General features: G+C 39.9%; 1 protein-coding gene across 1 annotated transcript; it reads left to right on the forward strand.

Moving 5' to 3' along the window:
- The first annotated feature begins 7,766 nt into the window (after positions 1-7,766).
- LOC107823592 (histidine--tRNA ligase, cytoplasmic) lies at positions 7,767-15,265 on the forward strand. The gene is made up of 7 exons (XM_016650282.2): positions 7,767-9,128; positions 10,355-10,534; positions 10,754-11,011; positions 11,398-11,532; positions 13,104-13,382; positions 13,951-14,091; positions 14,745-15,265. Exons 1-7 carry the CDS (start codon positions 7,833-7,835, stop codon positions 15,042-15,044), a joined length of 2,589 nt encoding a protein of 862 aa, XP_016505768.1. The 5' UTR covers positions 7,767-7,832; the 3' UTR covers positions 15,045-15,265.
- The last annotated feature ends 5,673 nt before the right edge of the window (positions 15,266-20,938 follow it).

A 20,938-nucleotide genomic window follows, 5' to 3' on the forward strand; every position in this document is an offset into this window, starting at 1 on the left:
AGTTGTATTTCTATCATTCGCGTTGCATATTTACTTTGGGATACGGAACGGTATTTCGGGAGATCCCCCTGTACTGCATATTTACTTTGGGACTACAGAACGGTATTCCGGGAGATCCCCCGTACTGCATATTTACTTTGGGACTACAGAACGGTATTCCGGGAGATTCCCCTGTCTTGCATATTTACTTTGGGACTACAGAACGGTATTCCGGGAGATCCCCCTGCACATTTACTTTGGGACTACGGAACGGTATTCCGGGAGATCCCCCTATACATTTATATTTGTGACTACGAGATGGTATCTCGGGAGATCCCTTGTTATGTTTTTGTATACTGAGCTGTTACCTTCTATGATTTCATTGTTGTTAAATTTTAGCCTTTATTTTATTTCGGTATTACACTCTTTACTGTTTTATTTTATATTTACCAGTAGGGTCCTGACCCGACCTCGTAACTACTCGACCGAGGTTAGGATTGGCACTTACTAGGTACCGATTGTGGTGTACTCATGCTACTCTCTGCACATGTTTTTCGTGTGCAGATCCAGGTGCACCTTATCAGCCGCACTATCAGTGAGCCGGGAGAGTTTTGGAGACTTCAAGGTATATCTGTCGCGTCCGCAGACCTCGGAGTCCCCTTCTACTCTTTCCCATGTCCATTATCTTCTGTATTTTTCCTTGTTAGACTCTGATGTATAGAGACACTAGATCTTTCCTTCTGTAGTTTGTGATTCACGATGTTCTGGGTTTTGGGATTTGTTGTGTTTTTTTGAATAGTTGGTTAAATTTATATTTTTATTTCCTTATTCTGCAAAATGTTAGGCTTACCTAGTTGTAAAGACTAGGTGTCGTCACGCCGTCATACGATGGGGAAAATGGGTCGTGGCATTTTGCATATAACTTCTTTTCTCTCAAGGTCTTAAGTGCAGTCCTCAGGTGCTGCTCATGATCCTCCCGACTCCGGGAGTATACCAGAATGTCGTCAATAAACACAATGACGAATGAGTCAAGATAAGGCCGGAACACACTGTGCATCAAATGCATAAAAGCTGCTGGGGCATTGGTCAGCCCAAAAGACATCACAAGGAACTCGTAATGACCATATTGAGTCCTGAAAGCAGCCTTTGGGACATCTGGCTCCCGAATCTTCAACTGATGATAGCCTGAACGTAAGTCAATCTTGGAAAACACTCTGGCACCCTGTAACTGATCAAATAAGTCATCAATACGAGGCAATGAATACCTGTTCTTCACTGTGACTATGTTCAACTGGCGGTAATTAATACACATCCGCATAGAACCATCCTTCTTCTTCACAAATAAGACAAGAGCACCCTAAGGTGACACACTGGGCCGAATGAAGCCTTTATCAAGCAATTCCTGTAACTGCTCCTTCAACTCCTTTAACTCAGGAGGAGCCATATGATATGGAGGAATAGAGATGGGCTGAGTGCCCGGTAACAAATCAATGCCAAAATCAATATCTTTTTTGGGCGGCATGCCCGGAAGATCAGCTGGAAACACATTTGGAAAGTCCCTCACTACTGGAACTGACTCAACTGCAGGGGTATCAATACTGACATCTATCACATAAGCTAGATACGCGTCACACCCCTTCTCAACTATTCATTGAGCTTTAAGAAATGAAATAACTCTGCTGGGAGTGTACTCTAAGGTACCTCTCCACTCTAACCGCCGTAAACCTGGCAAAGCCAGTGTCACGGTCTTAGCGTGACAATCAAGAATAGCATAATCGGGCGACAACTAGTCCATGCCCAAAATAATATCAAAGTTCACCATGCTGAGCAATAATAAATCGGCTCTGGTCTCAAAACCACTAAGAGCAATCAAACATGACCGATACACATGGTCCACAATAAGAGAATCACCCACAAGAGTAGATACATAAATAGGGGAACTCAAAGAATCCCGAGATACGCCCAAATACGAGGCAAAATAAGAGGACATATAAGAATATGTAGAGCCTGGGTCAAATAATACTAACGTATCTCTATGACAGATCAGAACAATACTTGTAATGACAGAATCAGAAGTCAATGCCTCTGTACGAGCAGGAAGTGCATAATATCTGGCCTGGCCTCCCCCTCTAGGGCGACCTCTACCTCCCCGACCTCCATCTCGAGCTGGTTGAGTAGGTGGGGTGGCAGCTGGTGCTCTAATCATAGCATGAGGACCCGGTGGAGCACATTGTGGCTGAAAAGTCTGTGGAGATGCACCCCTCCTAATCCTAGGGCAATCCCTCACCATGTGGCGAGTGTCGCCACACTCAAAACAAGCTCTGGGAGGGCGTGGCTGCTGTGACTGGCTCGGGCCAGGTCTGCTGGACTGGCCGCTAGGAACACCCCATGCAGAAGGCACACTAGATACTAGCAGTGCATAATAAGGCTCCTGGGGTCTAGAAGGAGCTGGAACACCGCTGGCGGCTTGAAGAGCTGAATGAACAGGGCGGCTCATATAACCCCTACCATGGCGAGCTGCTGGGACATGAGCTCCAGAATAATAATCAGTCTCTCGAGACCTCTTGGCCTCCCTCTCCTCTCTATCCCGGGCAAACATGCCCTCAGACCTCCTGGCAATACTCACAACCTGCTGATAAGAAATATCCATCTCCAACTCCCTGGACATACTACTCCGGATGCTGGGATGGAGTCCCTCAATAAACCGTCGAACCCTCTCTCGAACTGTGGCAACTAAGTCCGGTGCATGTCGGGCCAAATCACTTAAGCGAACTGCATACTCTGACACCGTCATAGCACTCTAGCGCAGCTGCTCAAACTCCGCGCGCCATGAGTCCTTGAGGCTCTGAGGGACATACTCTCTCAAAAACATGTCCGAGAACTGAGTCCATATAAGTGAAGCTGCCTCAACCGGACTACTCAACTCATAAGCACGCCACCACTGATAGGCTGCTCCTCTAAGCTGGAATGTGGTAAAAGAAACCCTGCTCGTTTCCGCTATGCCCATAGTACGGAGAATACGATGACACTCCTCCAGAAAACCCTGAGCATCATCTGTAGCCAATCCACTGAAAGTAGGTGGGTGGTACTTCTTGTACCTCTCAAGTCTGAGCTACTCCACCTCAGAAGCTGTTGCCCTAACCTTGGGCTGAGCTGGAGCTACCGGCTGTATTGGTACAATCTCTGGAACCTGGTCGACCTGAACCCGCTGCTCTAGAGTACCAGCGACGGGAGTTTGTGCTCCTCCCCCGGCCTGAGATCTGGCAGGAGCAAGTGGAATCAATCCAGCCTGAGCTAAGGTGCTGAACATGCTCAGAAACTGGGCTAGAGTCTCATGGAGGGCTGGTGCAGCAACATGTATCTCAAGTGTCTGCCCTCTAGCTTGAGCTACTGGGGGCTCCTCTGTAGCAGCTCGTGCGGGTGCTCTGGTTGCACCACGTGGATGTCCTCGGCCTCTAACCCGGCCCCGGTCTCTCGCGGCTCCAACAGGGGGTGCGAGTGCCTGTTCATCAGATCCGCTTGTACATGTCCTCACCATCTGTGAGAGAATAGAATATAAAAATTTAGAATCTCTGAAGTCAGCAATTTTCGCACGACAAAGAATCAAAGTAGTGAAATTTTCCTAACAGTTCCATAGCCTCCTGAAGATAAGTACAGACGTCTCCGTACCGATCCGCGAGACTCTAATAAATCGGCTTGTGACTCACGACACCTACGAACCTAGAGCTCTGATGCCAACTTGTCACGACCTAATTTCCCCTCCGTGTGATATCGTGACGGCACCTAGTCTCCACAACTAGGTAAGCCTAACATTTTGCGGAATAATGAAATAAAAATATAAGTTTAACCAACTATTCAAAAATACACAAAAATCCCAAAACCCAGAACATCGTGAATCACAAACTATAGAAGGAAAACTCTAGTGTCTCTATACATCAGAGTCTAACAAGGAAAAATACAGAAGATAACAGACATAAGAAAGAGTAGAAGGGGACTCCGAGGTCTGCGGATGCGGCAGATATACCTTGAAGTCTCCAAAGCTGTCCCGACTCACTGATAGTGCGGTTGATAAGGTGCACCTGGATCTGCACACGAAAAACATGTGCAGAGAGTAGCATGAGTACACCACAATAGGTACCTAGTAAGTGCCAAGCCTAACCTCGGTCGAGGAGTGACGGGGTCAGGTCAGGGCCCTACTGGTAAATATATAATAAAACAATATAGAGTGTAATACCGCAATAAAATAAAGGCTGAAATTTAACAACAATAAAATCATAGAAGGTAACAGCTCAGTACACAGAAACAAAACAGGGGATCTCCCGAGATACCGTCTCGTAGTCCCAAACGTAAATGTGCAGGGGGATCTCCCGGAATACCGTTCTGTAGTCCCAAAGTAAATGTGCAAAGGGATCTCCCGAAATACCGTTCCGTAGTCCCAAAGTAAATGTGCAAGGGGATCTCCAGGAATACCGTTTCGTAGTCCCAAAGTAAATATGCAAGACAGGGGAGATCTCCTGAAATACCGTTCCGTAGTCCCAAAGTAAATATGCAGCGCAAAAAATAGAAATGCAACTACATCACGAAATCTTACGATTTAGACTAAGTACCAATCAAGGAAGAAATAGAAAATTCACTAAGTATGCTGCACAGAGTTCACATAGGTAATTAAGACACTTAGACATGCTGTATTAGACTAAATAGGATAGCTACGCAAATGGGAATAACTCAATTAAGAATAAAATAGATTAATACTCATAAAAATGGTATAACTCAAAATAAAAGGAAAATAGGATTGCTGCTCAGTAAGAAAAACAGGTTTTTCCACAACTAGCACGTGTACGTACTCGTCACCTCACGTACACAGCGCTCACATATCGAGTCAAGGGGATTTTCCTCATACAAAGTTAGGCAAGCCACTTACCTCGAGTCAAGTTCAATCAATCCATAAGAATGCCCTTTTCTCGATTATCCGACTCCGGATGGCCCAAATCTAGCCAAACACAATTACATATCATAAATACAATAATAATAGACTCATCTAATTAACGAAATCAACACTTTAACGAAAATTCCCAAATTAACTCAAAAATTGCCTGTGGGGCCCACTTCTCAGAATCGAGTAAAATTCATAAAATACGAAAGCCCGTTCACTCACGAGTCTAACCATATCAAATTACTAAAATCCGACACCAAATGGTCCTCTAAATTCACAAATCAAACTTCCAAATTCCTGGCCTCCAATTCTCAATTCCCACCTTAAATACACACTAGCTAGGTGGAAAAATACACGGGGAAGCAAGATTATTGATGAAAATAAGCACAAGGGACTTACCTAAGAAACCCCTCTAAATGCTCTCAAGAAATCGCCAAACCCGAGCTCAAAATGTTGAAAATGAGCAAAAATCGCGAACCCTTGCATTTAAGTGTTCTGTCCAGAAATCTCGCACCTGTGGTCCATAGTCGCACCTGCGAAATTTCCATCGCAGGTGCGGAAATGACTTAAGGGGTTTGGGTCTGCATCTGCGAGCAATGGGCCGCACCTGCGCGCCCGCTCCTGCGAAAGTTTTCCGCTTCTGCGATCCCTCACGCCCTGGCCCCTTCCGCTTTTGCACTCCATCTTCCGCGTCTGAGGATGCGCAGATGCGGTTATACCTCCGCACCTGCGACCTCTGGCCTCTTCCTTCCAAACCGCACTTGTGCCCCTTGGCTCGCTTCTGTGGGCTCGCACCTGCGGTCAGTGCTGCGCAGGTGCGATTACACCAGGTGCAGAAGCTTCAGCTATTCTTCCAAAACCAAATTTGATCTGTTAACCATCCGAAACACACCCGAAATCCCCCGGGACCTCGACCAAACATACCAACCAATCATAAAATACCATACGAACTAAGTCGAGCCCTCAAATCACATCAACTAACGCTAAAATCACAAATCATCCTCCGATTCAAACTTAAAGAACTTGAAACTTCCAAATTCGACAACCGACGCCGAAATCAACCAAACCACGTCCGATTGACCCCAAATTTTGCACACAAGTCATATTTAACATTACGGAGTTACTCCAACTTTCGGAATTAGAAAATGACCCCGATATCAAAAATTTCACTATCGGTCCAAAACTCTAAAAATTCGACTTTCGCCATTTTCAAGCCTAAATGAGCTATGGACCTCCAAAACACAATCCGGACACGCTTCTAAGTCCAAAATCACCTAACGGAACCGACAGAACTCCATTCCGGAGTCGTCTTCACATAGTTCCGACTACGGTAAAAAATCCTAAGACTTAAGCTCTCGTTTTAGGGACTAAGTGTCCCAAATCATTCCAAAATCAGAACGAAACCTCCCGGCAAGTCACAATAGCAGAAATAGATATGGGAGAAGCAGTAAATAGGGGATCAGGGCTATTACTCTCAAAACGACCGGCCGGGTCGTTACATTATAGTTATAATTTTGTCCAATATAAAATTATATTTTTAAAAGATAAAGATGATCAATATTACACTTTGAATTTTGCTCTTTTCACATTAATAAGAATATAACTAATTGTTATATAGCGGAGCACTTTTTCCACCAAAAAGGAAGATCAAATAGTTATATTATGTTACCATATTATAATATCACATGTAGTCGACCAAAATAAAAATAAAAAATCACATGTATAATAATACAAAAACAAATCAAGTGAAAAGTGTTTCAAATTCCAACCACCAAATCTACACGTACTATCCAAGCAACAGAACAAGTAAATGCCACTGCCAATCCAAACAAATAATTAAAAACTCAAGGCCTTCTTTTTGCTACTCCGGCATCAGGCGGCGGAGCTGGTGCAAGACTAGACTCCTGCGCGAGAATGATGACTGACTACAAGGCCTTGATGATGCTAACTGATGCCATTGTTGAAGGATTAATGAAGAAAGTTGCCGAGATTCTGTAAAAAAGAGGGACTGAATTTTTAAGTGAAAAGGAGATATAAAGAGGAACAAAAAGTGATGCTCGGGTTATTTGCACGAATAAGCTATTTTCGTGCCGGTATTTAAAAATCATCCACGGATTTGACAACCGTTCGAAAATAGCCTTTTTAATCGTGGCACGCAAACTGTGACAAATTGGTAGGATGTGAATTGTCACTTGTTTATTTAACTTTTCGCAAAACTATGATAGCATGATATAATTTAAAATGTACTGATCTTAGAATTATTTTAAATGATTGTGAATTCTACCACGTTGGTATAACTTAACTCGTAATTTGTCATTTATGCATTTTTTTTTCACCTGCAGCTATGACAAAAAGATAGAACTTTTACCCATATTGATCATATTATTGTAGTTCATTTGGTAGCGAATTCTTTCATATTGACAGAGCTTAGCTCAACCTATTTGTTTATTCAACTTTGCACAATCTATGACATCATGATAGACTTATATAAGTATTCTACCAATATATTTAAATTAGTTGCAAATTCTATCATACAGATATAACTTAGCTCTCACAATCTAATCAACTTATTTACATGAAATCCACAAGAACATGAGGTTATATCTCAAGGGCAAATATGTCATTTGACTCGCAACGCTGAGACTATTTACCAACACAGTCAAAATTGAGAACATTCTTCAAAGACCAGGCACAAGCGGGGCCACGCCACATAAAGAAGAGAATTCGTGCTCTTAAACCTCCCAAGCCCAACCGTGATCCACATCTCCAAATAAACCCAAAGCTAACTCATCCAATTTCAGCAGCCCACCAAGCCCAAAACCCAAACTAGGAAATAAAGCCCCATTATTCCCTTCTTTCCCAAACAACTGATTCTTTTCAAACCCCTCACCGCCGTGAGTTTGCCGGCGAATCTATTTCCATGGCAGAAGAGAGACGCGTGGTTACAGTGGGTGGAAAAGGCTCATCACTGTCATCCTCCTCCGTCTTCGAAATCGCCAACGGACTCAGTCGTCTGAGCATTGACTCTTCAGCACTCTCCAAAGTATCATCTTCCTCCAATTCCAAAACCAGCAACAACACTAATGCTCCTACACAATCTTCCGCATTTTCAATACTCAGTAATTTAACACCCGAGGAGTCTAAAGCTTCTCTTGTAGTCCTCCTAAATAAGCTCTTGCTCTCTTCTTCGTCTTCCGCTGCCGTCACTCAGCTCTCTGATATCATCCTCAATGACGTGTCCTCGATTTCGTTTGATAATACTATTGACGGCGTTTCGCCAGGCGATTTTTCTGTAGCAGCAATATCTGGAATCTCCGCTATATTGGACCATAGAAGTTCAGCTTTGTCCGTTATTATTGACGCTGTTGCTGCCTTGTCCTGCGAGGCTTTGGGTGCGGACATATTAGCTTTCAACTTGAATGATTCCGGTGATGGTTCCACTGCCAAGGACGTCGTTTCCGTGGCTGCTGACGTGAAGATCTTACTTAACGGTTCTAAATTCGTGAACAAAAATATTGATGAACCTGCAGTTTCTAGTGTTCCAGTTGTGCACGGCAAGTTTAGAGAAATTTGCCGGCTCCTGCACTCCAGCACTCGTGTACAACTGAACTCTGCTGTTGTATCCAATTCAGGATCTTCTGGAACAGCTAGTGCAATGTGCACCACGTTGTTTTCATTGGCTGTGGCACTTAAAGATTTGGGCAACATCAGTTATAACCGAGCGAAGCGCACCAGAGATGATGAAATTTCTGCAATGCTTCAAAAAGAATGTCCTCGACCTGATCAGCTGAAAGCTGTTTTTGCGTCTTTGGTTTCAGCTCATTCGGATGAGGAATATGTTAAGTTTTCACATGATGTTAACTCCTTACTGGTGATGGTAGAGAAAATAGTTTCATGGGAGGCCTTAGCTGCTTTCTTTTCGCTCGAAGAAAATGATTTTATCAGTGGTAATACGAGTGTATGCGAGGACAATGCAAAAGCAGGTAAAAAGGGAGGCAAGAAGAAGAAGATTCTTGGTAAAGGTACCACTGCTCTGCTGCAATATTTGAAGGATAGGCTGCTGAGCATGCCTATTCAGACCGAGGCATTCGAGAATTTGGTTCGCCATTTCTTGTCTCTGCTGGACCCGAAGGACTCGGGATTTGGCACATTACTGAGAAAGGTGAAAGATATTGTGGAGAGCAATGAGAGCCGGCGGTTGCCTAAGCTCCCAAAGGCAAGGAACCATACTATGCTATCTTTTTCCCCGCTCATTGAATTATTCGTAGCTGTGATAATTTGGGAACTGGTTTAATACTTGGCTGTCTCCTTTATTTGTTTATGTGAAAAAGATATGTGGGCTACACATAAAACAATGCTGGAAACCTGCTAATCTGGTTTTGATACCAGGTCAACTGATACGAAATCATTAAGTCAATGCTGGAATGGTCCAAGGCCTTTAATAAAATCCCTGCGTATGCCCCTTTATACCCGATAACGCTATATAGCTCAAGAACTGTGGAAACATTCTATTTAAAAGCGCAAGAAAATAAGAAATGTGGCAGCAGTCATTTAGAATATGAATATATTTCCTTTAATCTTTATTACTTCTGAATAAGTTCTGATGTTTATCCTTGTAAAAAGGTCTCAAGTTTATCGAAAACAAAAGTAATCTAACTCTTATGCTTTCACTCAATTTCTTTTTAAACACTTTAATGTTCAATTTACTAAAGGAACAAAAAAAGAAACACTGCGACATTCAATTGTTATGCTTCTGCTCAATGCCTTCTCTTATGGAATAGTTTCCGTCAATGTTGATTTTGGTGGAGGTTTTCCAGCAACTGGATGGAAATGCTGAAGGATGATGCAATGACAAAAATTTGCCGGCCTATAATGAGAGGATTCAGAAGTGGAGTGTAAGTTATGAAGCCTTAACAGCTATAAATCCCTTTGGACCCAAGAAAGATTGTGTGGGGAAGTTTCTGCATCAGCTTTATGGCTAATAATATTGGTTAGAGCCTAGAAAGGCTAAATCACTTAAGAAGCTAAGGCATTCTGCTGTAAACTTATTGTGCAGTGTCTCCCTATTTTATCAGGACTCTTTTATGTTGAAGTTGGACTCTTATTTCTGAATTTTGTATGTTTCATCCCCTTGGCAGAAATAGGAACTTGATCTTTAACTTACCTTCACAATGTTTTCTGTTAGGTAATTTGTTATCTTATCGAACAGTGTTAGAGGAGGTAAAGTTGTTACCTTATCAAAAAAAAAAAAAAAAAGAGGAGGTAAAGTTGTTAATTGGGAAATTAAAATACCTTCAATTTAAGTCCTGATATTCTTTATCGCCTCGTCATTGACATACCAACTTAAAAAAGAATATCAATAGTTATAGCTCTGTTTTCTAGGTGCACAAAATGGACATTGTTAGCTTTTCATCTAACATCAAATCTGAATGTTTGTCACAGGGTACACGTGATTTTGCAAAGGAACAGATGGCTATAAGAGAGAAAGCATTCTCAATTATAGTTGAGGTTTTCAAAAGGCATGGTGCTTCAGCTTTGGATACTCCCGCTTTTGAAATGAGAGAGACACTGATGGGAAAATATGGTGAAGACTCAAAATTAATCTATGACCTTGCTGATCAGGTGTCCTAGTTGTTTCAACTGCTATTTGTTTGTTGATTTGCTGGTGCACCTTGTCACATGTGGGTTTCGCGCATGCACACACACACACACACTTATATTTGTGACATGCACCCAAGGTTTAAGAGGTGCATTTTATTGTTTCAGTATTAGAATCCGAGTTGTGCATTTTTCCTGATCTTTTTGGTACTGATGAATCCGCTTTCCCGTCAACGTTTGCAGGGGGGAGAACTTTGCTCTCTTCGTTATGACCTGACAGTTCCTTTTGCTAGATACGTAGCAATGAATGGTCTGACATCCTTCAAGCGTTATCAGATAGCTAAGGTGTACAGAAGAGATAATCCGTCTAAGGGTAGATACCGTGAATTCTACCAATGTGATTTTGATATAGCTGGTCAGTTTGAGAAGATGATGCCTGATTTTGAGGTCATAAAGATCTTGACCGAGTTGTTAGATGAGCTTGATATTGGAGAGTACGAGGTAAACTTTCTAATGGTTCTCTAGCCATGTTTAAATTCAATCAATGCTTGTTAGTTGACATTGGAATCATCACTTGAAATATGATCTTGTCTTATGATTCTTGCTCGCTCCCCTGCCCCCTTTTCTCCCTGCGCACCCTCTCAAATCATTAACTTCATTACCACAGCATTTTTGGCTGTTTCATTGGGGCAATTTAAATCTTCTAATTGTTTTATGGCTATGCATATCTGTCAGGAGTGATACCATTTTTATTTGTGTATATATTCTCTTTATGTTTCTTATAATCCAGAACATTCTGGTATCTTTTCTTATGCATAGGGAGTCATCTATCCTATTAGTGGTGTATGACATTAACTAATTATGTAAATCATTTATTTCTTATTCAGGTAAAGCTTAATCATAGAAAGCTGCTTGATGGTATGTTAGCTATATGCGGGGTGCCACAAGAGAAATTCAGAACCATTTGTTCAAGCATTGACAAGCTAGATAAACAATCGTTTGAGCAGATAAAAAAAGAAATGGTGAGGCATCATCTCAGGTCGGCATAAACTTGTACATTTTATTAAGATGGCTATTCAATATTTTATCTGTTAATGGTGCTTTGCTTAGTACTGGCTTGCTAGTTTTGGTTTCTCTCATTCTTGGTTCTCCATATGTTGGCATTTCGATCATCTTAAAGCTATGTCAGGGCTCGGTTGTTAACTCCTAGTCTATAATGTGTGACTAGAGGATCAGTTTTCCTGTAATTAACACAAAATGAAAAACAAGTGCAACTAAACATGCTGATTCATGTGCTGTTAAATTTAGCAAAAACACCTAGTAAATTGTATTCTCTTTTTCTATAATCTATAGGCAATTTTCTCTTGGTTGGACTACTTGAAACACAACCTAGGTTTACACTTCGTTTCTTCTCTTGTGCATTGCTGGACTGCCAATGTTCCTTCACCTCAATGGCTTTTGTCTCACATTTGTTTTCTAGGGGTGATTTAGTGCTGTGCATTCCAGAACTTTCAGGATATAGAGTAGTTTGAGTTCTTTTTCTTGCGGTGTTTACAATATTAAAGCCAATCAGGAGGGCAATGAGATGAGAGTGTTTGATGACCCATTGACGTTGTCTAGTTTGGTTTAACCATATCTCACATGTTCTTTACCAAGTCATAACTTGGTCTAACTGGACGGCAGTGCTACTGATTCCCAGTTAAACTGTTCAACTGACTGATCTGTTTTGGTTTTAAAACATTTAAAAAAGGATAATATAATGAAAGGAAGAAATGTTTAATTTCTTCCATGTTTCCCTCGCTTTTTCCTTGGGGTGTGGATACCAGGATGATCTCGAATTTCAGTGCAAAATCTAACTTTGTTTTTTATAAATCATATTCATCTGTTCTTGTGGGCTTCTAGCATGTTAGAAGGTAAGGATTCTCTGAAGGTTAACTCCCTCTGTATGGTTTTCTCTAGTATCTCACTGCAATATGTGAATCATTTTAGTTCTCTTACTGAGTAGTTTCTCTTCTTAAATATATGATTATCTATTTTCTAAAATCATTGTTGTTCCCGCCTCTTAAGATTGCCTCATATTTCAGTCATTTACTTTTCAAGGGCCATTTCATGGTGAAATTAGATGTCAATATGTAACTAAGGGACTTAGGAATGACATGAAAAATACTGCTTTTCCAGATCTTTTAATCAAATTACTAAAGAGACTTATGTCTTCATAAAAAGAAATACTAAAGAGACTTATGTTGAAAAATCTGTCAAAAATATTACTCCCTCCGTTTCAATTTAAATGACACACTTTCCTTATTAGTCTGTTCCAAAAAAGAATGACACATTTCTATATTTGGAAATAATTTAACTTTAAACTTTTCATTTTTACCCACTTTACCCTTAATGAGAAGCTTTTATATCCACACAAATGTCATGGCTTTGCCCCATAAGCTTTTAGGACCACATGTTTCAAAAGTCTTTTTTTTTTTTCCTTAAACTTTGTGTCAAGTCAAACTACATCATCTAAATTGAAACGGAAGGAGTATCTTTTTGAAATAGAGAGAGCATGTCATTAGCACTCTAATGCCACTATATTTTGTACCAGGCGGATGAGAAAGGCTTAAGTGATGCGATATCAGACAGAATTGGTACATTTGTCAAATGGAGGGGACCTCCTGTGGAATTGTTATCTAAGCTTAAGCTGGAACGCAGTTTTTTGGAGAACAATGAATCCTCACTTGCATTGGATGAATTAGATATCATGTTTAAAGCTCTTGAGAGGTCCAGGTGTATTGACAGAGTCGTTTTTGACTTGAGCCTTGCAAGAGGCCTTGATTATTACACAGGAGTCATTTTTGAAGCTGTCTTTAAAGGAGCTACTCAGGTAGATCTCTCAGTTAGCTAAGGAGTTTTAGTTCCAGTTGACTATGCTTTTGCAACTTTGGCTTGTTGATGTGGTGATAATCAATTCAGATTTTGTGCATTCGGGCATCTAAGAAGTATATATATATATATAAATTGTTTGAGTTCTCAACATTATCAGGAGTCGAAAGTATCTCTCAAGTACCTTTGATCATTTTGCTTTGACTTTCATATTGCTGAAAAGTAATCTAAACTGGAGTAACCAGTGTACATAATTGTAGATTCCTCTTGTCTCATATACTATGTTCAGAGTTGAACGCTACTCTAGGTAATTGACTCTTTCCAAGGTGAACAGCATGTTTCCAAGTCTCCAAGTGCAGCCTCGTTTTCTTTAAATGTCCTATCATTATACCCTGATGAAAGATCAGATTGTTGGTGAAGTTCTAGTAGTTTGATTATGGCATAGACCAATATATAACTCTCTGTTCCTATTTCGTTGTTCTTCCTATTATATTTGTCTGTGCATGAAATATTCATAAATGAAAGTTTCTCTTCTGTGAGCACTAACGCTGGTCTGGAAATGTCTGCAGGTTGGTTCGATTGCTGCTGGTGGACGTTATGACAATCTAATAGGGATGTTTGGCACACGGCAGGTTCCTGCTGTTGGGATTAGTCTGGGAATCGAGAGAGTATTTGCAATTATGGAACAGGTTCAGAAAGACAAGAATCAGGTGATAGTAGCTAAATAAACATATCTGATTTGTTCTGAAATAGACTTTGGTAGTTATCACCTATGTTACTCGGACTCTTTAAAAATGTTGTTGGGTGCGTGTCGGATCCTCCAAATTTAGTGCATGATGTAACTTCTCTACTTTTTGCACATCAATAAGTAAATAAAAGTGTCCCATCTCTAGCATCTTTGAGCCTTTTTTTAAGATTATAAATGAGACAGTTCACATAATTCTATAACAAAGCAGTAGAACTGATACTATTACAACCTACTCAAGACTTGATGAATGTCCCTAGCATTTCATGGTGCACATAATGCAGTTAATAAACGAGTGTACTCCCACAAGTAACTGAAAATGTAGGGTGAAAATGGGGTGGGTGGAGAACAATAGAGAGACTGTTCTGTTTTACTTGGTTTTTCATTTTGTGTTTATCCGTTCAATGGCAAGTGCAGTCTGCATTTCTGAAGATGTCCTAACTTTGTTGTAGTACTAGCTCCACTTCATTACCTACCTTTATGTGCTTTTCTCGTCCACCTATTATTTTATAAGCTCCTCCCTCCCTCCCTCCCTCTCCCATGTTTTTCTCTGAAGTGTTAACTTACGCAATCTGTGTCATTGATGGTGTCATTACTTTTCCTTGGACAATTTTCCAGGAAATCCGAGCCACTGAAACTCAAGTTCTCGTTAGCATTCTTGGTGACGACAGTGCTTTAGCTGCTGAGCTGGTTGGTGAATTGTGGAATGCTAAAGTGAAAGCAGAATTCATGATACATAAAAAAGTGATGAAGCATATTGATCGGGCTAGAGATTCGAGGATCCCTTGGATGGTACTTGTTGGTGAACGCGAACTTAGCGAAGGAGTTGTAAAATTGAAGGATGTTGTTGCAGCTATTGATTATGAAGTCCCCAGAGGTAACCTTGTGAACGATTTATGCAGACGATTAGGCATGTAATATCTCAAGTTATTAGTATTGTTAGATTGATACAAGAATGCTTTTTTGGGGGGTGGGGGTTAAAATCCAACATTTTGGTGGGCATTGACCCCTACCTGTCCATCATTAATCCACACAAGAAGTTACATTTTGAGAACCCATTACGTGTGAAATAAACTAAACTGAGATTCTGTAAGTGCATTTTACATTGATGGAAGGACTCATTCCTTTAACACTTGGTCTAATTTTAAAATCGATTCTATGCTCTAATTTTAAAATGGAATCTATGTATTGCAAATGATACATCTCTATTTGTTCATCATACGTTTGTCATTCATGTTCTTTCTGTATATAGGGTATTAATATTTTTCAAAAAGATTTTCTAAATTGACTTTCAAACTATCCTAACCGCTTCAGACTTTTGCAACAAAATTTGTTTGATTGTATTTATCAGTTTCTTTCTTTCTTTATAGGACATAAACTCCACATTTCGCAATATTTGCAGTAACCTTTCGATACTCTTGTTGAGTGTTAAGGAGATCAAATTTTATTCACAAATTTCGGAAGAACACATCTAATCCTATTTATCGGAGGCAAAATTGACAGCGAAGGCAAGCAAAATTATAGATCTTAAAGGAGAACTTTCTATCATTTTGAAACTCGAGAACACATGAAATAGTAGCCAGCTACCTTGACGCCTGGGAACATATAAACTATTCTTTCCCTAGAAAAGGATGGTACGTTAGAATAACGACAGCACCAATATTTTAAAGCAACCCCCCCAAACACAGACACTCGATTATTTGATTAAAAAACTAGTAAAAAAAATACAAAATAAATTTTTCACATAGTACAAGCAAAAAATAAAACTTACTATATATTTTTTGCGGCTCGACAGAAACAAACATGCGATGCATTTTAATAAGAGTTGTTGAGTGGCACTGTCATGATCCTATGAACATTTCTCGAACTGTCTCAATCGAACCTTAATATTTAGCCTTCATTACAAATGTAAGGATGCTCCTTAAATAAATTCGAAAACCTAATCTGAAAAAGTTGTAATGTCTGCGTTGGTACATACTCCTTGGATAATATCTGATGATACTGAGGAGTATGATCATTCAGAGGATATAAGGGGGATTTCTGCAGCTTCACCATTGCTTGCTAAGCTTAGGTATAGGATAATAGGAATCGGGCTCATTGGCGCGTCGTCTAAATTGAGAAGTAATGGAAGAGAGACTCATCTTTTATATTCACCTCAATATAATGACGGGAATGATGAGGTGGACGATCAGCTTGATTTATTCCTTGTTGGTCCAGGAGGGCAACACCAAAATATAGGGAAAGGAAGATACATTCTATGTGTGGAAAGTCAAAAGTATGTATCAAATTAAGAAGATGCCTCGAGGAATACACCAAAGGGAGACACAACTCGATCAAGGAATGTTCTCATTCCAAGGATTGTCCTCATTAGGAACAAACTTCGCTTGATCTAGAGGCATTGAGTTGGTTGGATCTACAAGTCAAGATGGACTAGAGGTGGCGGCACTGAATGGAGAAGATGGAGATGAGGGCTTCCCAGAAACTATCTCAGCCAGAAATACAGGCCAATGTTTTTCGAGGAATTAATTCGACAGTTCGTTCAGTCAATCTCCAGGGGATGAATTGCCCATGTTTATCTTTTACAAGGCCATCGGAGAACTGGAAAAACGTCAACAGTAAGAATTTTTGTTGCTGCTTGATATTGTCTTGCCACTCAACTCTGAAGAAGCTAAACCCTGTGGGATCTGCAGAGAATGAGCAGATTACATGTGTAAAATTAAGTTTCATATTTGAGTTTGAGCTTGGCAATGCTGTGTTAACAAGTTACACAATTACAAGTTCAAAAGCTTGGCCTTTGTTAGGGAGTCAAACAAGGAGGAACCACATGTATTTTTGATGGTGTTCCAGTTTTAAGAGCTGAATCTCTATGAAAATATGTAGCAATAGAATCCCACATTGGAGATGGATGGTTCCTTGGACTCTTTATATGGCTTGGACAATTCTCACCATTTGAGCTTTTATGATTGAATTATGCTCAAGGTCCATTCTTATTATGGTATCAGAGCCAGACCCCTGATGTTGGGAGGGGGTGATGGAATCCCACGTCGAAAATGAATGGGCTCTGATCATGCCCAACTCTAGTCCTAAAAAGAATAAACAGTCATTGCAAATATAATCCGGTCTAAGAGTCCGGAGTCGAATCTCACAGAGAACTAAGGTTTAGCTACAACTGTTGACTATCACTAAGAAGACAAGTTCAAATAATTTCTAAGTTATAAATATAAAGATTCTTATGTTTAACTAATTAACTAACAAATTAAAGGATTGAATTAACAACTAAAGATACTAAGGGTTGGAGACAAGATTAAGGAGGTCTAGAGTTACGATTTCCCCAATTGTCGGAATCTTTCCCCCTACGTCTTTTATAATTTTGCCTAATTATTCTCTACCAATCGTGAGTACTTCAGGTGTCGTAATTCTCTCTCGAGAAACTACTACAATTTACTAGACGTATTCTCTCGAGTTATGCTAGCTGACACTAATTCACCACTCACTGCGATCGCACCAAGGTTTCGTTATCTCTAATCCCGCTTTTAAACTCTCCGTATTGATCTCTCACATATGTCAGGAGTAATGTTGTTCAACAACTACCTAAATATATACCCTATCTCAAGCAATACACACTAAATAGGCACAGTCAATTGATGGGCATTCAATCAATAGCAATAAACACGTAGTTGAACAAGTAGAGAGAATCCAACGACAAAATTATATTAACGCAACAGAAAATCATCCTCCAAAAGGTTCCATCAAACCCTAGATAAAAGAGTTTAGCTACTCATAACCATACTAACAACCATGATAATAATTGAAAGCATTAAACTATAGATTAAGGAAGAACGGAGAGAAAAACTCGAGTAATTCGTTGCATCCAAGTGTTCCCCTAGCCTTTTGTCTCTCTAATAATGTCTCCCCCCTCTAAGAATTAGGTTTAGAACCCCTTTTATACATGTTGGGGGCATGTAGGGTCGAAACTATCAAGTCCTAGTCAAATTAAAACAAAATCCGTCCTTAGCCGTCTCGCTTGGCGCCTGGCGCCAACCTGGACACTGAACCTTTGTCCACTTTCTTGCTCTGCTGCCCTTGGTGTTTTGGTTGGTGCCTGGCGCGAACCTGGGCACCAATGTGATGACCCAAAATGTCATCTTTAAATTTAATAATTAATTATGTATTCTAAGACCTCGAAAAGTACTATTTATCATTCTTCAACTTGCATGCGCAGTCCGTAAAATTTTTCGGAAAGTTTTTATGTGAAAAATGGATTAAAATGTGAATTAGAGCTTTAAAACTCAACTGAGTTGACTTTGGTCAATATTTTAAGTAAACGGACTCGGATCTGTGTTTTGACAGTTCCGGTATGTCCGTATCGTGATTTGGGACTTGGGCGTATGCCCGGAATCAAATTCCGAGATCCCTAGCCCGAGATATGGAATTTTGATAAAAAATTAAAAGTTTAAGTTCAAATAGTGACCGGATGTCGAATTATGTGCAAACGACCTCGGAATAGAATTTTGATGATTCCAACAATTCCGTATGGTGATTTTGGACTTAGGAGCATGATCGAAATTTTATTTGGAAGTCCGTAATGAAATTAGGCTTGAATAGCTAAAATAGGAATTTAAAGTTTGGAAGTTTGACCGGAGAGTTGACTTTTAGATATCGGGGTCGGAATCCAGTTCCAAAAGTTTTCATAGCTTCGTTATGTCATTTATGACTGGTGTACAAAATTTGAGGTCAATCGGACTTGATTTGATAGGTTTCGACATCGAATGTAGAAGTTGGAAATTCTTAAGTTTCATTAAGGTTGAATTGGGGTGTGATTTGTGATTTTAGCATTGTTTGATGTGATTTGAGGTTTCAAATAAGTCCGTATGATGTTTTAGGACTTGTTGGTGTATTTGGTTGAGGTCCCGAGGGCCTTAGGTGAGTTTCGGATGGTTAACGGATCAAAAGTTGGACTTAAAAAGCTGCTGCAATTTTCTTCTGCTGTAACTGCAGAAATCGAGCCCAGGGTCGACGGCTAGGGTCGAAGCCAGGGACGAGGCTCAAGATCGAAAGCCCAGCTCGAGGGCAATGATCGAAGGCAGGATCGAAGGCCCAACTCGAGGGCCATGATCGAAGGCTCGATCGATGCCATGATCGAAGGCAGAATCGAAGGCATGATCGAATGCCCAGCTCGAGGCCCAGGATCGAGGGCTATGACCGAGGCCAGGATCGAGGGCCATAAAAATCGAAGCCATGATAGATACCCGGGATCGATGGCTGCCTCGGCAGTTTATAAAACTGGGGATTTCGTCCCCAGTTGCCATTTTTGACGAACTTGAGCTTGAGCAGAAGCGATTTTTGGCAGATTTTCAAGGAGAAAGATTTGGGTAAGTGATTCTAACTCGGATTTGGTCAATATACACGAATATATCATTGTTTTCACCATTTAATTAGTGTATTGAGATGGAAATTTGAGAAAATTTTAGAAATCTCATAAAAACGAATTTTTGAGATTTCAGTGTCGATTCGGAGTCGGATTTGAGTGAAACTAGTATGGTTGGACTCGTAATTGAATGGGTTATCGGATTTTGTAAGCTTCGCCAGATTCCGAGAGGTGGGCCCCACGAAATTTTTTTTAGCTAATTTCGGATTTTATTGAAAAATATAGTATTTTCTTATGAAATTGATTCCTATAATTTTTGTTGACTGTATCGAATTAATTATGACTAGATACGAGTCGATCGGAGTCGGAAAATAGAGAAAAAGGCATACTACTTGGTTAAATTGGAGCAAGTCGAGGTAAGTGACTTTTCTAACTTTGTGTGGGGGAAATTCCCCCTAGGATTGATAATTGTAATGTGTAGGAAGTCGTGTACACGAGGTGACGAGTGTGTACACGGGCTAAATGTGAAAGATTATGTTTTTTTTATTGTGTAGATCACTGTTGCGCATTAATTAAATTATTTTATTTTGTTATATTCTTCATTATTGATTTAATATTTATATTTTAAATTTGCTTGACCTTTTCCTGCTAATTATTTTATCTGTTTAGTTGGAACTTGATTTCTTTTATTATGTGTATTATTTGTAGTTGATTTTCTTTAAATTAAATATTATTAATATAAAGTATTTGACATTTTTAAATTTGGTATTGAAGCAACGTATTAAAGATTTTGAATTATTATTTTGCTGAATTATTTATTCATGAATATTTTTATAAGATTTTCGTACTCATTGTGAAGGAGCCGTGAGCTCTTTATTGTGAAAAAATATTATTGTTGAATTATTTTGACATGAGCCATGGGCTCTTTATTGTGGAAAAATATTATTGTTGAATTATTTTGACACGAGCCGTGAGCTCTTTATTGTGAAAAAAATTATTGTTGTTGAATTATTTTGGCATGTTAAATTATTTGAGCACTTGAGGTGCAAATTGTGATATATTGTAATGTTGAGACGCATGCGGTGGTATAAGGTCTGGGTATTGAAACGCATGCGATGAGATAAGGGTGGCTTGATACGTGTGGCTAGTAGGGGGAACTACTAGAAATCATGTGGTGTGATACGGATGGCTAAAACGGGGGATGCTATTTCGGAAAAAATATTTTCTTTAAATTAAATTATGAAGGCTCCCGCGGTGAGATAAAAAAATGAGATATTGTGAATTTATTTATGATTTGGGACTACGAGGCGATACCTCGGGAGTGCCCTTGTTGATATTGATTTATGGCCGTAGTTGCCTTTGATTTTTGTTGTGATTTTTCTTAAAGTTGAAGAGAAATTCGGTTTTGTTTCCACGGATTATTAATTGCCATTATTTGGTGTAA

The sequence above is a fragment of the Nicotiana tabacum genome, chromosome 22, assembly GCF_000715075.1.
Source record: "Nicotiana tabacum cultivar K326 chromosome 22, ASM71507v2, whole genome shotgun sequence".
Classification (NCBI taxonomy): Eukaryota; Viridiplantae; Streptophyta; class Magnoliopsida; order Solanales; family Solanaceae; genus Nicotiana; species Nicotiana tabacum.